This window comes from Heterocephalus glaber, unplaced genomic scaffold (genome assembly GCF_053883595.1).
Source record: "Heterocephalus glaber isolate CG9 unplaced genomic scaffold, H.glaber_assembly_v1.0 deba00001452, whole genome shotgun sequence".
NCBI lineage: Eukaryota > Metazoa > Chordata > Mammalia > Rodentia > Bathyergidae > Heterocephalus > Heterocephalus glaber.
Window position 1 is genome coordinate 6833815 of NW_028258302.1, and position 24792 is coordinate 6858606.

A 24792-nucleotide genomic window follows, 5' to 3' on the forward strand; every position below is an offset into this window, starting at 1 on the left:
CATCTCCCACAGGAGGAATCTTTGAGTATGCAGATGGCCCCAATGCCCAGGTCATGAACGCCGAGGAACATGCCTTTCGATTTTCTGCCAACATCATCAACAGGAACAGGACCCTGCTGCCCAACACAACCTTGACTTATGACATCCAGAGGATTCACTTCCATGACAGCTTTGAGGCAACCAAGAAGGGTGAGTGTGCAACTCCTACCTCTTGTCTTCCCCGGGTGGGACTGCGTTTCCTGTCCAATCCCAGAGCTCTGGGTGGGTTTGGGGCTGGAACCTTTTCCACTTGGTCTGGGAACCTGTCTCAGTCCCAGCTCAACTCAGACTGTGTCAGTTCCCAAGACCAGGAGCAGGGTGTCCATCAGGAACTGCCAGGCCACCATATGGGGCAGGAGGGAGTAGAGGCTGTGAAGGGTGGCTGGTGAGGGGATCAGAGGCCATGAGAGGCAGGAAGGGCATGGAGATCTGAGACTGGCTGCCAGATGGAGGCTCCCCAGGTCTCCAGCACCTCTGAACCCAGTCAGACATTTTCAACCTTCCTTTCTTCTTTTTTAAGATTTTGTATTATTTTTAACTGACGAATAATGCTTGTAGATATTTATGGGGTAGATGTGATGTTTTGCTACATGTATACATTGTGGAATGATCGAATCAGAAGAATTAGCATATCCATCACTTCAAGAATTTATCATTTCTTTCTGGTGAGAACATTTAAAATCCTTTTTTCTATTTTAAAACATGCATTATTATTAATTACAATCATCTTTTTAAAATTATAATCATCTTGCTCTGAAAGCTTGTTTTGTCTTCCATTGAAATCCCACCCAAAATAATCAATATGTACAATACATATAAAGCAGATAATGTGTAAGTTCAAATGTACAACATCTATTTGCCATAAAAAGACTTGCTAAAAACAACAAAGCTGATTTTGTGCCTATACCAATTCTACCCCAGATGCTATGAAGACCCTTGAAGTCTGACATTGGCCTCAATATTGGGTACATTTTTGTTTTGTTTTGGCTGCAAAGTAACAAGAAAATCATAATTCATAAAAATAAATTGTAGTAAATCCAGTTAAACAGTTTTCCCACATCTGAATTTTTAAAAAATGAAATAAAAACAAATGTGGCTCATATTTAGTAGGCATATTTAAAATCAAAATTAACTCAAGCTTTGGTGACTTGAGGTCTTCAAACACACACAAAAAAGATAACTTGTTAATATCTGAATGGGCTAGAAGTTTCCAGTGTGGTATATAACACTCTAGAGTATATAAGTGTGCTTCTTTTTTAAAGAATAGTTCACACACACACACACACACACACACACACAGAGTCAGCCCTCACCCTGTCCATGGGATCCACATCTGTGGATTCAACCAAACACAGATCAAAACAATTCAGGAAAAATAATCACCTCTGTACTGAACATGTGCAGTTTTTCCTCATCATTTTTTCCTAAACAATATAGCATAACACCTATTTACATAATGTTTATATTGTATTAACTATTGTAAGTACAGTAATACAGGGCCAGGGATTTAGCTCAGTGGTGCTGCCACCTGCCTCACAAGCGCAGGGGCCTGAGTTCAATCCCTGGCACCAAAAAAAAAAAAAAAAGTACAGTAATACAAAGCTGACTTAAAGTCAATGGAAGAGTGTGTGCAAGATACATCCAAATATTCCACCGTTTCATGTGAGGGACTTGAGCATCTGCTGATTTTGATATCCAAGGAGGGTCCTAGAACAAATCCCCTGCAGATGCCAAGGGAGACAGCATATCTGTACTGTATTTTTTCATATACATTTGATTCTAATTTAACTTTAAGTCTTAGATAACTCTGGAAATAGCTTCCACAGAACCCTAGATTTCCATGTACCTCTGTTTGAATGTCTTGAGCTTAAGGAATCTCATTCTCCAGGTAACTAGGTCATCCTTCCTATAATGTAATATCATATCCCCTTGCTTTTCCCCTTCAAAACCCTTATCACAATTTTTAGTTGAATAATTGCATATTTAATGTCTTTTCTGCTCTGTCCAACAACACCAAAGAGAGGGCTCTCTCTTGGTAATTGATATAGTCCCGTGGCACCCAGCAGATGGGCAGATGATAATTGCTCAATGAAATGATTGCTGAATGAGGCAACAAATGGATAGTGTACGTTTAGGATGTGGGAGCCTGAGCACCACTGGCTGGTACCATTGTTGGCTAAGTCAAGGGGAGAGTGTCATTGTGAATCCTGGGCAGACTGAGACCCACCCACAGATCTGTCTTTCTTAAGGGTTCCCAGTTTATAATTAAGAACAACTTTTTCCCAGGCTGGGACCCTTGATCTCTTAGATTCTCAGCTGCAGACCTCTCAAGGTGCTACCTACAGCTGTTTCTGTTTTCCATGGCCCCATCGCAGGTAAGCATCTCAGCATAGAAAGGCAACATAACACAGCCTGGGAGCTATCCGTGACCTTTGACAAAATACCCCATGCCTTAGTTTCCTTGGCTATGAAATGGGTGCATCTCTGTAAATGTATAGTGGCTGGCACCATAGTCAGTATTATGTAGGACTTTGGTCTTGTTACACTGGGCTCCTTTACTCTCCACTTGCCAAACCACCAAGTCAAGACCTGCCTCCCACCGACCTGCACATAGAGGATCAGAGGGTTTCTGGAGTTGAGAACAATGACTGCCGACACGTTTGAATCACAGAGTCAGCTGACAGCCAGACAGAGAACACCCTGATTTAGCTGAAGAGTTCCTTTACCCGGCAGCAGCCCTCTCCCTGCTCCAGCAACCACCCCGCCTGTGTCCTCCTGCTCTCTTCTTGGCATGCCCTGTGGCCAGCGCTGCACAGAGAAGTATCCATCTTCCTGCTAAGCACCCATGCGAACACTCTGCCCAGTCTTGTCCACCTACAAAATGACTAAACCAAAACTGCTTAATAAAAAGGTCAGGAAACAGAACAAATGCGTGGAGCCAGAACACAGAGCTCCATGTGGGCACAAGACCAAGGGAATCTCATTCCCTTGCACCTGCATCACTATATATATATATATATATATATATATATATATATATATATATCAAACTAGGAGATAGATAAATAAGAAGAAGTAGGGAGAGGTTCAAATAATTCCCCAAATTACCAATTTCACTGTTTCAAAAATATTTTAAAGTACAGTATTTGCTAATTTGTTTCATTTACACTACTAGTTTCTCTTAGTTATTGAAAAGAAAGTTTTGTGCTATTATCTATTCATTTCTTCTTTGTATGAGAGAACCTTTTTTGTTCATGTCTTATACTCTGAGTAACTACTTTCAAGATTATGATACACAATATATTAACTACTGTTATTCTCTTATTATTTTGTTATGAAAATTTGTTTTATTTTTTCATAAAATCAAAAGAGAAAATGGTAAAAAGAAAAAAAAGAGAGAGAGAAAGAAAGAAAAAGAAAATAGAGTGGAAAACACAAGTTATTTGAAAAAGCCAATTCATATACTTGGGAAATTTGATATATGTGCATCCTGAGCTCCCACTATGTGCCAAGTATTGGGAACCCTAAGGAGACAAAGCCAGCCCCTTGTATCACAGAACTTACATCTAGTGTGGCTGACATGACAGGTGCTAGACTGAGGGACAGGCGATAGTGGAGGAAAGAGAGGCTGGAGCCTCAGCTTGGCCAGGGAGCATTTGTTTATGAAGAAGAAAAACTTAATCAAGCCAGACCCAAACAAAAACATAACTATCACTCAAATCAAGCTGTAGACCACGCAAGCCTTTCAGAAGCCCCTCTGTAGCCCTCCACACGGTCGCCTCTGGAAGGCCACCATTGTTCTCCTGCTGCTGCCATGCCCTGATTTGCCCTGATGAATTTCATGTAGGTTAGAATCATCCAATGTCTCCTTTTCTCCAGCCTGGCTTCTTAGGCGCTGCAGTGTCCTCATGAGAGTCCTCTGTGCTGTTGAATGCAGCGGTAGTCCACTGTTCTCCAAAATGCATTTTACTTTTGTTGCACCTTTGAGCTGTTTCCATTTGGGGCTAATACTGCTATGAAGATACTGGTAGATGCACAGATATACTCCCCTTTGTTGGGCATCCTGAGGAGTGGAGGTTTGGGCTCATAGAATGTGCCTGCGTTAAGCCAGGTTTTCAAAGTCATTGTACCAATTTGCACTTTCACCAGAAGGGTATGAGACTTTAGCTGCTTTCCATCTTCACTAACCCTTAGTGAAGTCAGTTTTATTTTTAAATTTTGGCTATTCTGGTGTTTTATGTAGTGGTTATCTCATTGTGGTTTCATTTTGTATTTCCCTGATGATCAGAAGTTGAATATATTTTCTTATGCTGGTAGGTCATTTGAAGATTCTCTTGGTATCCTTTTTATTTTTTGGAGAGATATAGAATATATTCATTGCAGTATTCTTAGTAATATCTTCTGAGGAGCAAAGTTCTTAAAGAAGTCCAATTAATATTTTCCATTGTGGTGCTTTGTGTTCTGCTTGAGAAGTCTCTGTCTATCCTGAGCTCATAAACATATTCTCCTCTGTTCTTGTCTAGAAGCGCTATTATGTTATTTTTCATAGTTAGCTCTATGACCTAACTCAAACTGATTTTCTGAGTATTGTGGGAGATGGGGGTTGAGGTCTATTTTTTCTACATAACGCTGGTGAAAGTGAAAATTTCAACTTCTCTGAAAAATTGTTTGGCAGTATCTGCTAAATCTTTTGCCTACGAGAATGTTCCTAGCCACTTCAATGGTAATAACCAAAAGTTGGGAATAAATTAAAAGCCCATCCCTAGGAGAATGGATAGATTGAGGGAATAGTTATATAATGGAATTTTAATCAGCAACAAAACAAAACAAACTCCTGCTATACACCATATCATAGATGAACCTTAGATGTAATGTTAGGTGAAAAGAGGGTACTTTAGGGGAGAGTGTAGTGTGAAGTGGGTAGTGGCTGGAAAGGATCAAGAAAGCCTTGTTGGGTGTTAGAAACATGCTACAGCTTGGTCTAGGAAGTACAGGGCCCATGAATGCATGATATATGAGGGCAGTTATATGTGAAAATTTACCCACTATTTGCTTAAAACTAATTCACTTTACTATGTTGTAAATTGAATAAACAGTGATAGATAACATCCCATAAGAGAAACTCTGACCCAAGAGGCATTTCTGCTATTGGATCATGCTCCCCATTGGGCACATTGCCTAACAGGAAGCCTCATGTTCCCATGATTTTTATTTTTTCTTTTAATCTTTGGTATTTTTAGCCGTATTCCTCGAGAGTATCTTTAGGACTCTTCTAAGGGAGTGCACTTAGGCCTAATTCTGATTAGTCCAATGATAATCCTAGAGGGAAGTCTTCAGCCCCATCACCACCCCCCAGCTGGATCCAGTCACCTTGGGTCATGTGGAGCGAGGGGACATGGAGGCATAGAGCCTGGCACCGCCTGCCCCACCAGCTCTGATTGAATTAGACCTTCTCCCCCTGCACGAGGCCCAGGAGGCCTTTCCCTATTAAAAGGGACTTTCACTTATTGTCTTTATTTCGAAATGTTTTGTGGAAAATTAAAAGACGAGTGACTGCCAAGCAGTGCCTGAGCCAGCAACCCAGAGAGCGCCTGGGGTTTCTTCCAAGTCTGACCAGAGCGGGCCTGGAATCGACCCAGCATTCCCCAGGCTCCTCTGCCTTCACTTATTCTCTGGGCTGCTCAATTCCTTTTAAGACACAAATTGATTGGGATAATTTTTGCTATAACTACAATTGCCATGGAAAGAAGGAGGGGGGATCCATTCAGGCTGGGGACTCCTGCAAAGACTGTGAACCACTGAGTTACTGTAAAATGACCAGAAAATGGATTCAAAATTGAAGCCACAAATAATGTAATTACTGCATTGTGTGCTTAGGGCTGCCAGAACAAGGGTTGGCTGCTACCCTGGAAACATCTGGAGAGAAAGCTCCCACTGCTGGTACTGCTGCTGTAACCCTGCCCTGGTCCTTGGGAGTAGCATTGATCTTCCAGGACGGAAGATCCTCAGAAAGTTGAAGGAAAGGGGGGGATGGGCAAAGGAATGTGGAGAGAGGCCAAAGAGAGGAAATAGATGGAGGATAGGGCTGATGTTTCCTGCCACTCAACAGTGAAATCTGATCACTACATCTCTGGAAAAATGAAACCCAGTATGGGTATTATCAACACAATATCACCACCATTGTCACACCTGTCGACAGCAATACATCAGCACTGCCATCCTGCTGATACTGTCATCCCCATCCACTGTGGTATCACCTCCACTCAACAATGTCAGCAACACTATCACTACCCCTGCCATCACCATCTCTGTCACTGTTAGGACGGCAACATCTTTGTCACTGCCAGTCTCATCAATGCCAAAATCATCACCCTTCCTACTGTCATCATTTCTATTACTGTGATGGCATTAACATCATCATCATCACTGATCTCAGTGCCATCAGAATTGTTATCACATGAATCCATTCAAATCAGTGTCAGTATCACCACTCCTAGGATCCTCATCACCATCGTTGCCATGACAACAGTAGCTTCCTGACTCTCAATCTCATCAACATCACCACCACCATCCCACTGATGCTGTCCTCACCATCACCACTACTGTCACCTCCTCTCTCCTCAATGCTTACATCGCTATTGTCCTTCCTATGGTTGTCATCACCATCACTGTGGTGATATTGACATCTTTATCATCGATCTGAACATCAACTCCAACATTAGCATCCCACCATTACCGTCACCACATCCCCATCAATGTCACCCTCATCAATGCCATCAGCATTATGATCTACAGCTTTGGGATGTGACTTTCCCTATCACAGTTGCTCTTAAAGTTACCTTTACCCTTATCCTAACAGTCAATAGCCAAACAAAACCACTTCCTTCAAGAGCATTCTTATAATCCTATGCAGCATGACACGTTGTTTGGTCTGCCCTCCCCTGCCTCAGTCAGACAAGATTTCTGGACCCTGGGAGCGGGGAAGACCTGGGAGGTTGGGTTGTTTGAGGTTAGGAGAGGTGGGGTAGCATCATCTAGTCTGCCTCAAGGCACAGAAAATCCAAGAGGCAGATTCTTAGAAGCAGTGGTGGGAGGGAAGAAGACATACAAGCATTGCAACCAAATCTTCCATCTGAACATCCTCGGGGTAAAAGAGAGAATAGAGGCAAGATGTGCGGGGACAGAAACAGGGATATCAGGGGACAGCTAGGAGGTTTGAAACAGAGATAGGAGGTAGAATATGAGAATCCTACAGATTTTATAAGATGCCCACGGCCTCAGGCTTGGACAAGACAGAGTGACCAGTCCTGGACGACTGTCACTCCCTGTGACCATCTGCTCCGTGTTGGTATCCAGTTTCAATAGCCACGAGTGAGCCACATACAGCCTTGGGGCACAGCATCCTTGGAGAAAGGGCATTGAAAAGGAGAACTGTCCCTAAACTTGACAATTTGCTAACAAACCCAGAGTTCCTATTTTTGAAGCATTTATTATCACTGAGGTTCGTCTCACACACAGTCACACCGAAGGCTACCCAAGGCTTGACTTTAAGGTGACAAAACTGTGCTTCACTGACTTGGCCTCCAGTCGCTGCACATAGGAGTGCAAGGAAGACACCACATCCCCCACTTTGTATCCTCCTCTGCCTTGGTGTTGGCCACAAGGAATCTTGGTCCCCCAGGAGATGTTCTCCGCACTGACTCTGCCACCACCTATCCCCTAGGGGCCTCTGGCAGGCTCCTGGCAATGCCTAGCCAGCCTCTGAACTGCTGCATTTTCACCCCAGCCATAAGTAGCATTCTCTGATATTATTGGAGGAAGTAGAAATTTCAGGAAAAAAAACTACTTTACCTAATAATTTCCCATTTCCAAGAGGCAGTGAGATTAGCGATGGATGTTAGCTAAGAAGAAAAATACTCAAAGATCACCCAGTGTCATGAAGTCAAATCTACTCTGTACGTCTGGATCAGGTGGTAGCACTTTGTGCTTTGGATGGGGCTCGCCCTCCTCCGGTCAGCCTCTCCTCCCAGGACAGGCATCCTTGGGACCAAAGGGACTCGCCCCTCAAGGGCCTGCTAGACTTTGCTCTCTGTATCTAGAACCCCCGAATTCCCTGCCCAAGCGGCCCTGAGCCCACTCCCAGGGCCTCCACGCCCCTCTCCCCAAGGTCTGTCCTTTGGAGGGAGAGCCATTATCTAAGGCGCACACTTCCAGGCCCTGGGGGCAACGGGGGGGGCAGCTGTGTGCAGAACTTTGGATGGGGCTTGGATAGAAGGGCTGGGGTGCCCACATGGAAGGTGCAAAGCTCCTATGGTTCAGGATGGAGCCGGCAGGACAAGCTGGGGGCTGGATGCCACCTCTCTCCACATCACTGTGTGTGAGACATCTTCATTCTCACCCGACTTTCCAGGCCATTACAAAGGTGCACTTGTCGAGGTAGGAAAAAAATATGTATTTTGTTTAACAGTTTGTTAGCTTGACTCCCATTTACATATTTAGCCTCATGGCATGTGGGTCTCCATTTGTACTCTAGCTCCTGGGCCCTAAAATCTTAGAGGCAGGCCTGTGCCCACGAGGTCACTCCCAGAAGCCCTTGAGGCAGCCAGGATGTGTTGGAACCACAGGAGGTTCACCTCAAGTGAACTTTGCCTTATGTCCCCCCACATGCATTGTGGGTGCACATCACATGCTCTGCCCCTCTGTACAGGGTAGGAAAGGGTATGGAGACCAGGAAAATTAGAGACAGCTGCTGGAAAAAAAGGGGCGTGGTTCCTCAGGCGCCTTCCTTCATGAGTGAGCCTGAGAGGTCCCCTTTTTAGGGCTCTTTAGGCAAAATCCTCTCTGAGCTGCAGCTGCCCATGTTCTACTGAGCCACTGATGTTGGGCCATCCCAGCCCAGTGGAAGCCTCTCTGACTGGCCTGGAGCCTCCTCAGGATCATGGACAGTTTGAAGGCAGTGATTTGGCACTCATTCACTCCTCAGATGTTGGTTAAGCACTGTGGATATACTAATAAATGACAGCGATCAAGCACCTTTCTCTTCAGAGCTTACATTCTAGTGGAAGGAGAAAGTCAACAAATGAACAAGACTTCTGGTAATCATTTAATAAAGAAAGAAAGACAACAGGGTGTGGGGCTTAGGAAGTGTGGTGGGACTTTCTATTAGAGGTTGGGCAATGGTGACCTTTTTAATAAGATACAGATGCAGAGATCTGAAAGAAGGGGGAGACAGTCATGTTGGTATATGAAGAAGGACCATTCCAGCCAGAGGGGATAGCAAGCACAAAGGTCCTGAGGCAGGAGTGTGCTTAATGTATTTGGGGAACATCATGGAAGTCAGTGGGGATTGAGGGCTCTGAGGGAGGGACAGAAGGATGGGAGACAAAGTCAGAAAGATTAGAGGGAACATGGGTGGGGAAGAGTTGTAACAAGTTGGGCCTCTTCAGCTGCTGTAAGGGCCCTGACTTTTGCACTGAGTAAGATGGAACCACTTGAAGCAAAGACTTATACCCTGAGAGCCCTTGCTGGCTGTGGAGAGCAGAACAGACACTGGGGAGGATGATTGAGCTGTGATAATCCAAGTGCAAGACCATGGTGATTGGATGTAGGAGAGAGAACGGAGCAGGAGTAGGAGAAATAGTCAGAGTGTGACAGCTTTTGAAGGAGAAGCAGCAGGAGTTGGACTGGGATGTGGTCTGAAAGAGAACCAGAGAAGTCAAGGCAAAGCCACTGCTTTGGGCACAAGGTCAAGGACAGTGGAGGTGCCCTTGACAGAGGTGAGGGAGGCGGGGAGGAGAAGAGGTGGTTAACTTTGCACATGTTGGTCTGAGATGCATGTTAGCTATCTCAGTGATGATGCTGATAGAGGGGGGAGATGGCCAAGTCAGGACTGGACAGTGAAGAGTTGTCCACCAGTGGATGCCTGTGCTTCCAAGCTCCCGGGGGCCAGGCCTGGCACGGAGCTGGTGGTGTTGCTGCTCACCACGGCTAGGATATCGCAGGTGACCAGTGTACCTGTGTCCTGGGTGCTTCCTAAGGGCCAGGCATCATGCTACCATCTTTCACACATCATGTCTTACCTTCCTTGACATTAGTAGCCCCATTTTCTAGATGAGAAAACTGAGATTCAGAGAGATGGCAAGTCGTCTACCTCCTGAGGGTTCCAGATGCTGTTTTTCCCCAATGCCAGATCATCAAAATCACTGCCCCCTTCATGTCCCTAAACCCCCAGTGCTGATCCCTGTGCTGCTCTCCCCCACTGCTGCAGCCTGTGACCAGCTGGCACTCGGCGTGGTGGCGATCTTTGGGCCATCACAGGGTTCCTGCACCAACGCCGTCCAGTCCATCTGCAACGCCCTGGAGGTGCCTCATATCCAGCTGCGCTGGAAGCACCACCCACTGGACAACAAGGACACCTTCTACGTGAACCTCTACCCTGACTACGCCTCACTCAGTCAAGCCATCCTTGACCTGGTCCAGCACCTCAAGTGGCGGTCAGCCACCGTGGTCTACGACGACAGTACAGGTGGGTAGTCAGGCTTGGCTGGGCTGGGAGGACGGAGGGGACAGAGCCCCAGCTTCAGGCTCTCATCTGCTTGCCTCACTCAGCTGCCCCTGGGGAAAAGGCAGTGTCCTACAGGTACCACCCATCCCTGTCCCTGTGGTCACTGCACTGTGCGTGCAGGACACTCTCACACCTTGCTCAGCCCCAGGCCATCCACACTTACCTCACATCTTCCCCTGTGTGCCACCTCCAGTCCCCACCCAGCCTGAGTGCTCAGATCTGTACTTGGCACCCAGCCTACCTGTCACACACACCTGTACTCATCTGTACAGCCTCTACGCCTTCCCGACTGCAGCCAGCCTATCTATTGTCACACCCAGAGGTCACTTGGGGTATGGCCTGAAGTTACATGTGTGCATGCTGGAGCCAAGCCACCCTGGTCTCAATCTCAGCTATCCTACTTGATGCCTGTGTACCCACTCATGGGCTTCGGTCACCTCATCTACAAAATGTGGGGTTGAAGGGTATAATGTGGACAACTGCCTGGCACACGCTGCTCACTGAAATGAGTTCTGACCATCTTTGCACCTGTGCCTGGTACACACACTTGTCTCTACCTACACTGCAGCTCCACTCACACGTGGACACCCCAGTCTACCACGTGGCCCAGCCAAGACCAGGCCCGCGGAAGAAGGATCCGTCTTACACCCCCTGCCCAGTTGGAGCTAATGGCAGCATTCTTCTGAGTAGGACCCACTTGGAACAGTCCTGCCTAAGCTTTCTGAGCTAGCCTGGGACTCACCTCCCAGAAAACTCTAGGACAATGTGTTATCCCTGCATCTGGGTCCCAGGCCCCTTAGTATGGGCCCAGAACAAATATCTACCAGCAGATCTGGCAAACATGTTCTGGGCTTTTCCTTTTGGCCTCGTCCATTGCTGAGAGCTGTGGTTGCCTGGATGAATAAAACCCCCACCTTGGTCTTGGAACGGTCTGCACTGATGGGGAGCCCAGACAGGGCACCACACTGCTGTCTCTGTAAAACTATGTACAGAAGGCTAAAGCGCTGCTTGAAGTCACAGGAAGGGCCTGGGTGAGCAGAGGAGAAGAGGGAGAAAGGGCTCTTTGCCAGGCTTGCCTTCATCCTCAGTCAACCTCAGGACAGGCCCTCCAGTGACAGAGGAATGCTCCTGGGTTGGCGCACCGAAAAGCACCACCGCTTGTCTGCGGTGAGCCAAGTCGTGCAGGAGTGTTCTCGGTTAACTTCAGTGAGTCCTTGGTGTGATCCATTAGAAATGAAGACACTGAGGCTCAGCAAGGTGACACACCCTGTCTACTGGGACACAGCTAGTGGCAGAGCCAGCAGCACCTGCAGGCTTGGTCAAGTCTAAAGCCCGTGCTCATAGCCAGCAAGGAGCTGGTTCTTCTCCTACTCCTCTCTCTTTCCAAGGACTCAGTCCCAAGCCGTTTCTTAGCCCAGCCTCTTAAGAAAGAGTGACCTTGGCAAATCATTTAACTCATCTGGCCTCATTCTTGCCACTTGTCAAGAGCTGCAGCATCCAGTCTCGGAAGAGCCCTCCAGCTCTCAGGCGCCTGTGATTCATGTCAGCTCTTGATTACCTCCTAATGGGCAGTGGGAATCGCAGGGCGAGAAGCCCTCAGAAGAGACAATCAGAAAGTTGTTTATTTATCTCGGGATTCCACAAACAGCCATTGAGTTCCTACTATACCCAGAGCACCAGACAGGAGACCCTTGAAAGCAGAGCCCCCACTGCTGCCTGGTGTCTTCAGCAGGAGTGCCATCCCTGCCCACTCCGAGTCACCGCTGGGGTCTCTGCAGCAGAGTGGTACCTTCTGTCTTAACGTGCTGCACTGAATGTCTATCTATGAGCCCATCTCTGCCCCCAGACCACACACTCTTTGTGCCTCCAGGATTTAGCATGGAACCTGGTACAATGTCAGTGTTTTCAAATATTGATTGAACTGAATTGAATTGGATTGAGTTGAATAGAACTGAAAATCAAGTTGAATTAAACTCTCCTTAAATATTCCAGGATAAAGTGTGAGGGTGAAGAAGTAAAGATGTTAACCCATGTTTTGAATAGTTAATCATATTTTAGAAGAGTAGGTACCTGTCTAGAGGTCACTGGGATTTCAGGCCATCGGAGCTAAGAATCACGTGACATATGCATACAGTCAGAGCTGGAGGCCTCTGGGAAAGGAGCCCTGGGGCCTTGGTTTGTCTGTGCTCGCTACGGACAAGGAGAGACACTTAGATACTTGCTGCCGGGCCTTCGGATGGAAGGACAGGGAGAGCAGTGGTGGGGCATGGCAAGTGAAAGGATCAGTGTGAGCAAAAGTGAAGAGGTGAGACTATGCACAGCACTCATGGTGAGATGAGAGCCGGGCTTAAGGAGAGGGTTTGAGTATAGAGAGTGGGAGGGAAAAGTCAGACAAACTGGTTGGAGGGAGAGCCTGGAGCAAACAGGTTGAAGCAGAGGTGGCTGTCTTGGACCTGCAGGAAGAAAAGAGGGCTGCATTTGAGGGGTCACTTGGCAGAGAACTTAGGGGCAGAACAGAAAAAAAAACCAGATGTGAGCAGGATGTTGAAAAGCTGTAATTGGAATGTCATAAACACAGAGTGAGCAGAATAAACACTGGCATAAACCACTGCCCAGCGGGCCTGGGCCTCCAGGCTGGGTGGGGGCGGAGAGGCTTTGAAGAGGAATAGAAGCCACGGCAAGATGATGGGCACCATGCTAGTGGAACTGGTCACAGCTAATGCTAAGTCTGGAGCTCCCTGTCCCCAAGGCTCCTAGCTCTGACTGCATGCACATCATTTGATCTTCAGATCTGATGGTTTGGAATTACTATTAACCACTCAGAAAGAAAAAAGAAAAAAGGGATGAGAGCATCATTTCTTCACCCTTACCAGTGCCCAATACATTCTTCCCTGCAATGTTTAATTAGTGTTATTCAATTTGAATTCTAATTTGACTCAATTGAGTTCAGTCCAAACATTTTTAAACACAGGGGAGTCAATAAGAGAAGGGGTTTGGACAAGCAGACAAGTGGTCCTAGGAATCAAGAGCTGGATACAAGCAATAATAGAACCTTAAATGTGAGTAGAAGATGGCAAAAAGCACGTGCCCAGGGTCAGGCCACTGTAAGAGGCAGGACAGCTTGTGGTCCATCACACCCAGGGAATGGGAAGTACATTAGAGCACAGGCTCCGAATGCATCTGCTTTAGGAGCTGTGTCCATTAGGATGTTTTGGCTATGAGTAACAGACAACCTAACTCAAACTGATTCAAGCACTGGCTTCTTAGTTATATCACTGAGACCTAGGAATGGGTCTTCCCAGGGCTTGTTTAGCAGCTCGACAAAATCAAAGTGCTGGATCAGTCTTGCCAGGACCCTCTTTTCTTCTTAGTCGCAGTAAAGTTGCTGCAACTTCAAGCATCTCTTCTTCACATGAGGACGCCCAAGCAGGAAGGAAGGAAGGAGTAGGAGCCAAAGGGATTTGTGTTAATGTGACTCATGCTTCTTGTCAAGGAAGAAAATCTGTCTCAGAATCTTTTAGAAGACAGTTCTGTATAGCTCACTGGGACCATGCCTACTACTCTAAACACTGTCAAATGAGAATGTATTGATTGGGTCTTCCCAATCCTGAGTCACTTCTTGGGACTGGCACATTGCTCTTAAACAAAAGCCCATTTCTTTCAGCAATCCAGAAAAGGGTACATCTGTTAGCTCTTTTTATAGTGACAAACTACTTTGAAAATTCAGTGGCTTAAAGCAATAAGCATTTGTTTAGCTCCCAAGTCCACAGGGTCAGCAATTTACCTAGCCTGGCTAGGAGGTTTCTCTGGTCTCAACTCCCTTGTTCACCTGCCTATTGGTTGATCTAGACTGGCCTTGGTTGGAAGGACAGTGAGTCCAAGCTCTCCTCCATTTCCGTCCTCCAGCAGGTGCATGCCGGCAGGACAATGGCAGAGGAGTGACATATTAAACCCAGTGTATACAGTTCCATGTCAGGGGTCTGCCTGCATCATGCCTGCTAATATCCCACTGGCCAAGACAAGACACAAGGCTAGAGGACACTGCAAGGTTACCCAGAAAAGGGCTTGGATGTCAGGAGGGGCAAAGAATTGGGGCTATCCTTGCAATTTCCTTAGAAACAATGGCTTTTGAGGGGACAATCACTGTTTGTCCCTTGAGCTGTGCCACCTCTCTACCTTTCCAACCTAACTTGTGCACAAAGACAGTTCCCCCCCACACCACCATGCTGAGGGTTGAACTCCGGGCCTCATACACACTAGGCAAGTACTCTACCACTGAGCTACACCCTCGCCCTTTTAATTGCATTTTGAGACAGGGCCTGCCCAAGTTGTGTAGACTTGGGCTCGAACTTGTGATTCTCCTGCCTCAGCCCCCAATTGCAGGCATCTGCCACTGAGTCTAGCTAAAGAAAAAGTCTCTCAGGAATGAAAGGAAACATTTAGAAAAATCTGGGGTTGAGAAAAGGATCCCAGTCCAGGAGCCAAAAGACTGGATCTCAAATTTTGATCTCCTTCTTAGCATCCTGCAAAATCTTGGGAAGGTCCCTTAATTTCTGCAGTCCTCAGTTTCTGTATCTGCAACATTGGAATGAAAATCGCTCTTCCGCATGCCTTCTAGGATTGGGAGATGGTTAAATAGGGTAATGAATGCAGAAGTGCTTCGTAAGTGAAAAGCTTGATTCTCACAGCCATGATTCACTGCAGATATTTTGAGAGGGATTGATTAGGGAAGCAGCCAGGAAGGAAAGCGCATCTCAGGCAAACAAAGACAGCCTCATCTTCTGCTGGGCTGGGTCGAGAGGAGCTCTGGTCTCCTTTGGGAATACACTGATGGGAAGGAGGTCTGACATTTGCTGCTGGAGAATGTGGGTCATCATGCATTACACAGGATGATGTGCTCGGCTAACAAGAAGGCCCTGGCATCTATCCTGTCCCTGTCCTTGTGTTCTGGGTCCCCAAAGCCTGCATGCCTACTGATGCTGAGCATGGTCTGGAAACGAAGAGTGATATGCACACCCTGGGCCTCTCAAGGTAATGGGTGTGAAAGGTCAGTATCATTCCGCGAAGCCAGCTGAGAATTTCTGAATACACTGGGAGGAGGATGGACAGGACTGGGTGTGTGCTTGGGTCAGCTTGTGGCTCCTCTTCTGCTGAAGACAACTGGCATTGTCTCCCTGCTCCCATCAAGTCCAGAGTTAGGAGGCATGGGGACCTGTTTGTTTCAGACCTCTCTAGGACTCCGGATCCTTCTCCCAGCCACTGCACCTGGGTCTAGGACTTTGAGTGGGAGCACAGAGAGCCACGGCTCTCCTCTATCTCTGTCCTCCAGCAGGCTCACTCAGGCACATTGTCAGGACAGTAGCATAGGAGCAAGATAGCAGCTGTGGCAAAGCTTGTGCTGGAGCTCTTTGGGAGACATGTCTGTCCTCCCCAGCACAGTGAAATGATGGACAGCAATCAGACTACTTTCCTTAAGAAACCCGCCCAGCCCTTAAGAACAGGAAGGATAGCTGAATAGACTCAGGTTGTATACCAGAGATCCCTTGGGAGATGAGGCTTTGTTGGAAGCCTTCTGGAGTGGGCTGAGTGAAGGCATTCTGTCCAGATGTGGGACACTGTAGCTGTTGCTTCAAACTTTCATCCGGTACAGACTAGCTCAAGAAGAAATATTGTGTGTGTGTTGGGCAGCGGGTGAGGAGGTGTTGGCAGCCTTTACTAGAAAGTGCAGGGTAATTTTAGCTACAGGTACTGGTCGATCCAAAGGCTCAAATGAGCATCATCAGAACTTCCTTTCTCTCTGCTTGTTCGCTCTGACTCTGCTCTGTTGGAGTCCTTGAGAAGTCCTATATGGTGACCCCTGATTATATCTTCCCTATTTGAAGTTGAATGAAAAGGAGGTGTTTCTTACCAGTTGTTCTAACACAGGTTTTGAGAGCCACTCTGATAGAGCCGACTGTGTCCTGTGTCCATCTCTAAGTCAATTCTTGTTCCTAGAGGATGTGTTGATTGGCCAGGCTGGGGCTACACGTTTTGCCCCCAACACATAAACTGGGAATAGGGGAGCAGTTGTTCCCCAAAGGAAAATCAGAGTCCTGTTAGTGAGGAGATGGGATGTGGCTGTGTGAATAATGAGCCAGGACGCAGCCACTGAGCCAAGGATGGCAGGGGGCGAGGTGGGGGAGGGGACAGCCTGCTAGCTCAGCCCCTTCTGCATGGGCTGGGCCATGGAGAACAGCAAGCAGACTCCCTTCCAGACTGCGGAAAGGAGTTAACAAGAATGGGGCCTGAAATAGGGACAGAAATGAACTTAATTAGACCTAAGCAAGCCATTTGTCTCCAGGAAGTGACATTCAGTTTTCCCTGGAAGTCCCCAGATTAAGTGGTTTTACAAAATGCCACAGTGGAGGATAGATTTTTCAGTGTGGGCAAAGAAAAACAGCAAGTCAATCCAATTATGGAAATTTCTGTTGAGTACCACCTAAGGGACAGGCCCCGCTCCAGGGGTTATGGGGACCCATTCCCCAATTTCAAGGTCCTCGTGGTTGGGTAAGAGGAGTTACTTGATGCCAGAGGAGGCGGAAGGAAAAGTCTAGTAAGCTGGCCATGGTGGGGGTGTCTGGGAAGGAAGTCTTTTCTGAACACAGCAAAAGAAGCAGGCTTCATGCAGGAGGTGTGGCATTAAACCTAGAAGAATGAATTTACCAAGGCAGCCTTCCCATGGGGTGAGGGGCACAAAGACTACCCTGGCCTTTAATAGTCCAACAATTGGGATGTGTTAGTACCAATGAGGCTGGAGCCACCTCTTGTGTCCACATTCCAGAGGCAGGTTTTCTGAAGATGTTTGGGAAATTATGCACCATGTTTCACAAAACTGTCTCTATGGCTATGCTGGGTTAGAGATGCAAGTAGGTGTGGTCAGAAGGAACTTGCTGTCTGTGCCTCCTTTTGAATTTCTATACACATATGCACCTATCCATGTGAACATAGGCCTTTGTCTATATCTACACACATGTCTCTAAGGTCAAGTATATGTCTTATTGATATCAGTATGCACATGTGCCTAAGCGTGTGTTTGTATTACACATGCATTGGTGCTCCAATCTTGGTGCACATGCAGGCCTGTCCAGGTGAACACGTCTGTGCCTGAGTGCACTCATGCCTGTCTCTGGACACTTCTGGCTGTGTCCATGCGTACACACATATCTCCATGGGCCACATTATCAGTGCCCCATGTACTGCTGACCTGTTGTCTGCAGCCATGTATACATGCGTGCACATGTGTGTCTTTTGTGCCCCATGCCCCTTAGGGCTCATCCGGCTGCAGGAGCTCATCATGGCCCCATCGAGATACAACATCCGCCTGAAGATCCGCCAGCTCCCCATCGACTCTGATGACTCTCGCCCCCTGCTCAAGGAGATGAAACGTGGCCGGGAGTTCCGCATCATCTTTGACTGCAGCCACACCATGGCAGCCCAGATCCTCAAGCAGGTGCGTGAGTACCAGCCAGTGGAGGGGTGGCTGGGGTCTGCTGGCCACTTCTTCCAACCTCCCCTTTCCTGGATACGATACAGCCATGGTGTGTGGCTCCTGGCACTGACTCTCCCTGGCTATGTGACCTTTGGTGTCACTTTGCCTCTCCAAGCCTTAGTTTCACAAAAGCAAAACTAACACAGTGGTCTTCACATTCAGACTTGGTGTGAGGACAGCTGGATGATCACCCCATCCAGTCCTGGCACACTGAGAGTGCCCAGTAAATGCTTTCTACCTATGTGCAGGTGGGAGGTGGGCTGCTAGAGGGTCCCAAAGCCACTCAGAAGCAGAACCCTCCAGGAAACACAGACAGGCCTCAGATTCTCAGGAGCAGCCCCAGAATGCCCCACCACCTCTCCCAGTGACTCATTCTTCATAGCCTGTGGCACATAGTGTTGCTCTCCTATTACACGGAGTGCATCAAGGTCCCTCACACCACCATCTGCTCAGCTCCACAGCAATGGTGGGAAGGAGGAGGGTTCTTGGTCCTGCACGAGCCTCCATTCCCAGCAGCAGCTCAGCCTGCCGTGCTGGGGATCAGAGCCAAGTGCTGCAGCCACCTAAGAAAATCACAGCGAAATCTCCAGCAACCTCCAAGAGTGCCTCAGAGGAAACCAAAAGTGCTCTGCTCTGAGCCTGTGTTTTGTGTAAAAGGCATCAATGTCATCCCAGGAAGTATCCCTGGTGATTGGAGGAGGCGTTCTGTGGGGCTTTGACACGTGACTTGGTGAAATGTAGGTAGTGAGTTGGGGACACCGGTGCAGGGAGAGAGGTGCTCAGCGGGGCCAGGGGAGTTTCCAAGCCTGGGAAGGCTGGGGTTCCCCCTCCACCTGGGCCCCTCACCCCCAGCCAAATGGAAGACTGGAACCCCACCCCATACACACAGGAGACTCCTTCACAGCAGCTAAAAGGCTAGTTCTCAAGGTTATGTCTTAGCTTCTGCCCAGCCCCTGAGTCACTCCCTCCTCTGTGGATGCGGTTAGTAATCCCCGGTACAGACAGCTCTGGAGGCTCTGAGGCAAGGAAAGCAGAGTTTCTTCTGGTGCCCAGCATGTGGTCTACACTGGGCAGAGGCAATCCTCAACATCACCGTGGGGGGATGGAAACACGCACTCCCCAGAAAACCCTTACCCTGAATTCTCCCCGGCCACCTGTTCCTGATGCTCCCTCTTGCCCCACCTTACATAAAGGAATAACAGTGACAGTCACAACTTTGGTTTACCAGAGTTCCTCTGCCAGGTACCTGCCACTCCCTATTAACTCTGGGAAAGGGGGAGATGATCACACCCAGTTGACTGTGTGGAGACTGAGGATCAAGGGGAAAGTAGTGGGACCAAGATCATCCAGCTAGAAAGGCAGAATTTATTCTCAAGTCTGTATGACTTGAAAACTTCTGGAGTTACAGGCAAGGCTTCCATGTGCTGCTAAACAGGACTGAAAGCAGTTCAAACTGTCCGCTGCTGCTGCCAGCTTCCAGCGAAGCCTTCTGGTCCTGATGGGGATTGGGAGCCTCCGGGCTAGGACAGAACTCATAGCAGTTTCAAGGTATACTTGACCTATGACATTTTGCCCCAGAGCATCTGATGGGCCCAGAATTCTGAGAAATTCTGTAGAAAATAAATTATAGTCATTAGTATTAAATTTTACAGGCTTCTAATAAAATATATATAATGTAGATTTTATGGCAGTGTATAATAAAAACCCCACAGCAGCTCTGTGGCCTGCTGTGTAGTCAGATGGGACCAGGGAAACAAGGAGGTCTCAGTGCTTCTGTCCTCAGGCTGAGGACAGCCCCTATTCTCAGGCCTGGCTCGGGGCTGGGCTGTCTCTGGAGCCAGAGCAGTGAAGTGGGCAGAGCAGAGCAGGGCACTTAAGGGGGAGCTAGAGCTGCTGTATCAGCACCTCTCTGAGTGTGGCTGGACCCTACCCAACCCTGCAGAATTGGGGACCTCTGGAGAATGTGGCCCCAAATCCAGCATCTTGATCTGACCAGTGTGAAATCTCTGGCCTTTGTCAGCTAGTCCTTGCCACTATTCAGAGGTCTCAGACACCATACTCCAAGAAGCCAGCCTCACCAGCCCACAGCCCAGCCTGCTCTGTCCCCAGTTCTCACTTAGGGTAAAGGGATGGTTCACGAGGGTATCCCCACTTGTGGTTGACGCTTTGCTCTCCCGCAGGCTATGGCCATGGGCATGATGACCGAGTACTACCACTTCATCTTCACCACTCTGGTAATGTACCTTGGGGTCTTGGCAAGAGGAGAGGCGAGAGTCCCTCAGATCAAGGGTCCTGTGCCCTGGCCTGGGCCAGCCCACTGAGCACAGGTGCTGCAGCTAGAGGAGACCTGAGCCCCAGGGGGGAGCCCCAGGAAAAGGCACAAGGATGCCTTTGTGACCGACCTACCTTTGAGAACCCACATGGTTTGGATTAAAGGAATAGACTCTGGAGCCAGTGTGGACACAGCTCCTCTGCTTACTTGTAGTGGGAGCTTGGATGTCATCTAACCCCTGTGCCTCAGTTTCTTCTTCTGTAAAATGAGTTTCTACCTCCTTGGGGGTTGTGAGGACTAATGAGTCAGCCATGTAAAATGCTGAGTGTGCCTGGCTCATGCAGAGCTACAGAAGTAGCAACTCTTACTACTCTTATGATCCTTGGTCTTCAGCCTTGGCTTCCCACACCTGCCTCCTGCCTTACATATCAACAGGACTAGAATTGCCACTGTAGGCTCCTGCAACATCCCTGCTGAAGTCAGCCCCCTCACTGTCAGCAGGCCAGCCCACCTGCATGGTCCAGATGGGTTCTGTCCAAACTCTGAGAACATTTAGGGCCATTTAAACCCATTAGGATAATTAGATGTGGTCTGAGATCAGCAGAATAAAGCTTTCCCTGTGCAAAAGAGGCACCAGCACTAAGCCACCCAGCCTTGGAGCCAGATACCCTCAGACCTTCTGGGGCCCTGGAGGGCTGTCCCGCCCATCCTGGGTCTGGGGCAGGTGACAGGCCTGCAGACAGTCCTCTTACTGAAACAAGCCGTGGGAGTCAGGGTTGGCCCCACTCTTGCAGCCCCTGCAGGCCTCTAAGGGGTTTCATTCATTTCTCAACACTTAGCTGAACATTTCTTACCCAGCATCTGTGCTAAGCTGAGCACTGTATCCTGGAATGACTAGGACCGAGGCCCTTCTCTTCACAACTCTGTGTCTGGCTCCCATACACCAGCCTCCATGGGCCTGGCCAGACAGCCGTGGAGCATAGCACAGGCTGATGCTAAATGCTGAGGGGCTGGTGGAAAGTAGGAAGTTTGAGGCAGCCTTTATAGAAAAACAAATGCCTGAACTGGGCCTTAAACGATCAGTAGGAGTTCGCTGATGGAAAGGAGGAATTCCATATAGAGGTAATAGCATAAGCAAAGATCTAGAGGCAAGTTAGCTTTTTAGGGGTGTGGTGGAGCTTGCTCACTCTAGCTTGTGAAAGGCAGCTGTGTTTGTCTCCTCCCAACTGCACACAGTATAGGTAGCGGGAATGTGGCCATGGTGGAACACCCAGACACAGGAGTAGGCAAGTGAGCTTCGAGCCATGAATAAGCAGTGAGTGTTTTGCACTAGGCACTGAGATGGGAGGTCACACAGAGATGGGTATGACACAAATAAGGGCTCCCTCCCCAGCCCAGAGAGCTGGTTGTGAACCATTTAGCAGGACACCACCATCGCCATATTCCCACCACCCCAATTCCATGCAGAGATGAGGGGCCATCCTGCACATGTGCTCGATCCAGGGCCCAGAGCCAGGACCCTGTCAGGAGCCTCGTGGGGACAGAGGTAACCTGGAATCTGGGGACTGAGACTCAGGCCTCCTCGCCAGAGTCCCTTCTGGATCTGTGCCACCCATGATGGCTTGTCCCTGCCATGCTGTATCCTAGAAAGTCATCAGCAGCTTGAGATGAAGCTGCCAGATCCCTCGTATCGTCCCAGGACGTGACTCTGGAGAAGGTACTGCCATAGTGACCCCATACTTTCTACAGCAATGCCACTGCCCACTGAGATCAAGGTCATAGGTCTTTGAGAATGGGTCACGGCACCCCAGAGCCCTCCCCTATCTCCAGACAGTGTCCATTTCTCTTACTTTCATTTCCTCAATTTAATGATACATTTATCCATTTACTTAGCAGCCATATACAAATGCTCTCTGAGATCCCAGGCTGTGAGCTAGGCACTCGGTGGGATTGGTTACACAAAGCTCATGGGCTGGTAGGCTTCCTTAATGTGTGCAAGGACCCAGGACTCTTCCTGGTTCACCTCTATCTCCAGAGCCCAAGTGCACCTGGCACACAGTAGGGCCTCATCAGTGCCTGAACAATAGATGGATGGATGGAAGCAATACAAAGTGAAATGTAACCAGTGAAGTTATCATCACATTGTCATAGCAGCAGCCATCAGTTAAGACCACAGTTAAGATTTTGGTGCCAGACTGCCTGATTAGGATTGAGACTTTTCCACTTCCTTGGGCAAGCTGTCCTCTCTGTGCCTCATTTCCCCATGTACAAAATGGTGACAGTAACAGTATTACTTTATTGAACTGTTAGAATGAGCATTTAATGCATTGATACTGGTAAGGTACTTAGAACTAAGCTTGGCACTTAGTACTATGTAAGTGTTAAATAAACTGATTAAATAACTCCTATTTATTTTCTGTGTGCTCAGCATATTCCATGCCATTGAAAATTCAAAACAACTCTCTGAGTGACCTATGACTCAGTTATATAGAAAAGTGGAAACTGAGGATCAGACAGGCAACTCAACAAGAAAGGAGCAGGGTCTGGACTTTTCCCAGCTGTGTGGCTTCAAAGCCCTCTGCTCCCATCAGGCTGAAAGTTTACATAAAGTGTACCCTGGCTGCCCTGGCTGGCACAGTGCACACCCTGCCAGGCCTGGCCACCCTGGTCCAGGCATGGTGATTGAAGCCAGCAAAGAGGTACAGGGCATAGAGCCTCTGCAAATCCCAGCACTGCCTACATGTCACTGGTTCCCAAGCCCTTCCAGTCCAGTGATTTTCCCCTTCACCTCATTCTGATTGCAGGGCAGAGTTTGCACTCCCTATTAACTGAAAGGGAAGCCTGCCATCAGGGAGATTATGTGACTTGTCCCAGTCTCCAAGCAGATCAGGGACTTGGCCTAGCTTCCAACTCTGGATCTTACTTGTGGCTGTTCCAGCCCGTGGCCCTTCCTCCCCACACCTCTCTGGGGTCAAGAGAGTAGACTCTCCCAGGGAGACTGAAATGTAGATAGTCTGCAGTATGTGTAATGGGTCTCTCACAGTATTCCCAGCAGCCCCCAAATGTCAGGGTATCAGCTGTGTGCCCTGGGTCCTCTTCGTGACACATGTCCTGTTTCCAGCTGCAGAGTCCTCCCTCCAGCCCTGTTGGCTTAAGACTTTACCTCGTGGCTCTCCCTTTCTGTGCCCATTGGTCAGCTGTGGCTGTCTCAGGAGGCCAGTGGCATTTCGCATTTATCTTGTTCCCCTTAGGAAACCCACATCACCAACTCTTCGCCTCTGAAAAATTCTGGAGACTTGCTTCTCCCACTCAGAAGACATTTTAATTACCCCAGCTGCCATTATCTGTTTCAGCCAGCTTTGAGCCATTCCCAGATAACCCCACGTTAATCAGCCCCAGCTGAGCCCCTGGTACATGTCATGTGTAGGTAAAAGCCTGGAGGTGAAAAAAGAATTATAATAAATTAATAGATAAGCAATCACAATTAATGCCACTTCCCGGCAATAACAGTTATATCATGGGAAAGATATTTTCATCTGTCATTCCTTGAGGCGATGTTTTCTGAGCTTCAGCTTCTACCCATTCAGACCCATGGGGTGCTAATGAATTAGTCTATTATGTTATGCTGAATGTTTCTAAAAGGTCCCTCGTTGATACTGAATTCAGTGTGTCAACATTTGGCATCGGAAATGCAACTTTTCGCCAAGTAGCAAAGTTGCCCACAGTTCACTGTGTACAGCACTTGGGGTCTTGGCCCGGGGCAGTTTGAACAAAAAACAAAAATTGGAGCTAAATAAAGAGGGCTCTTTCCCAACACTTCATCGCCACTGCCCTCATGTCACATGGAGGCTGTCTGTGCCTCCAGCCCTACAACATCTTACGGTTAACCCTAGGCTAGCGGGGGACCAGGAGGCAGGTGATCCCCAGGCCTGTCACCTGTCAGACCCTCCCAGGCTATGACTGTCTCCACCAGCCAAACGCTGTAGCGGGAGACTTGGAGGGCTGGCTTCACCAGCACCCAAGCCCTCAAAGACAGAGCTACACACTTCAGACAGTCCCGTTGGCCTCCCGTCCGGAAGGAGGATGCACTGAGTCTCAGAGTCCCTGCGAGGCCACTGTTTGGTCAACTGTCAAGCCTTAGCTGTGAGGTCAGCACTGATCAGAGAAGAGCCTGTGCCCCCTACGGAGAAGGGTGAAGAAGGCTCGCTGAGGAGCAGAGCTCGCTTCTCTTCCACGGCCCCAGGAGTTCAGCTCTGATCCCAAACTTGCATATGACATCCTGCAAAACAAAATGCACCCAGCTCCCCAGATCCTCCTTGGAGGGGGTCTGAGGAAGATCTCTTGGTTCCGGGTGCTGAAGCAGACACATCTCAAGCAATCAACCAAGCC

The 24792-nt window shown here is 48.3% G+C and overlaps 1 protein-coding gene across 2 annotated transcripts in view; it reads left to right on the top strand.

The window, feature by feature from the left end:
• Grik3 (glutamate ionotropic receptor kainate type subunit 3) overlaps positions 1–24792 on the top strand; it is a 210904-nt gene that overhangs the window by 125235 nt on the left and 60877 nt on the right. For both annotated transcript variants that reach the window (XM_087215258.1, XM_004850974.4), the window contains exons 2-5: positions 13–189; positions 10307–10564; positions 17911–18092; positions 20312–20365. In XM_087215258.1, the coding sequence (XP_087071384.1) occupies positions 54–189; positions 10307–10564; positions 17911–18092; positions 20312–20365 (630 nt within the window). In that variant the 5' untranslated portion in view covers positions 13–53. The remainder of the gene's footprint in view (positions 1–12; positions 190–10306; positions 10565–17910; positions 18093–20311; positions 20366–24792) is intronic.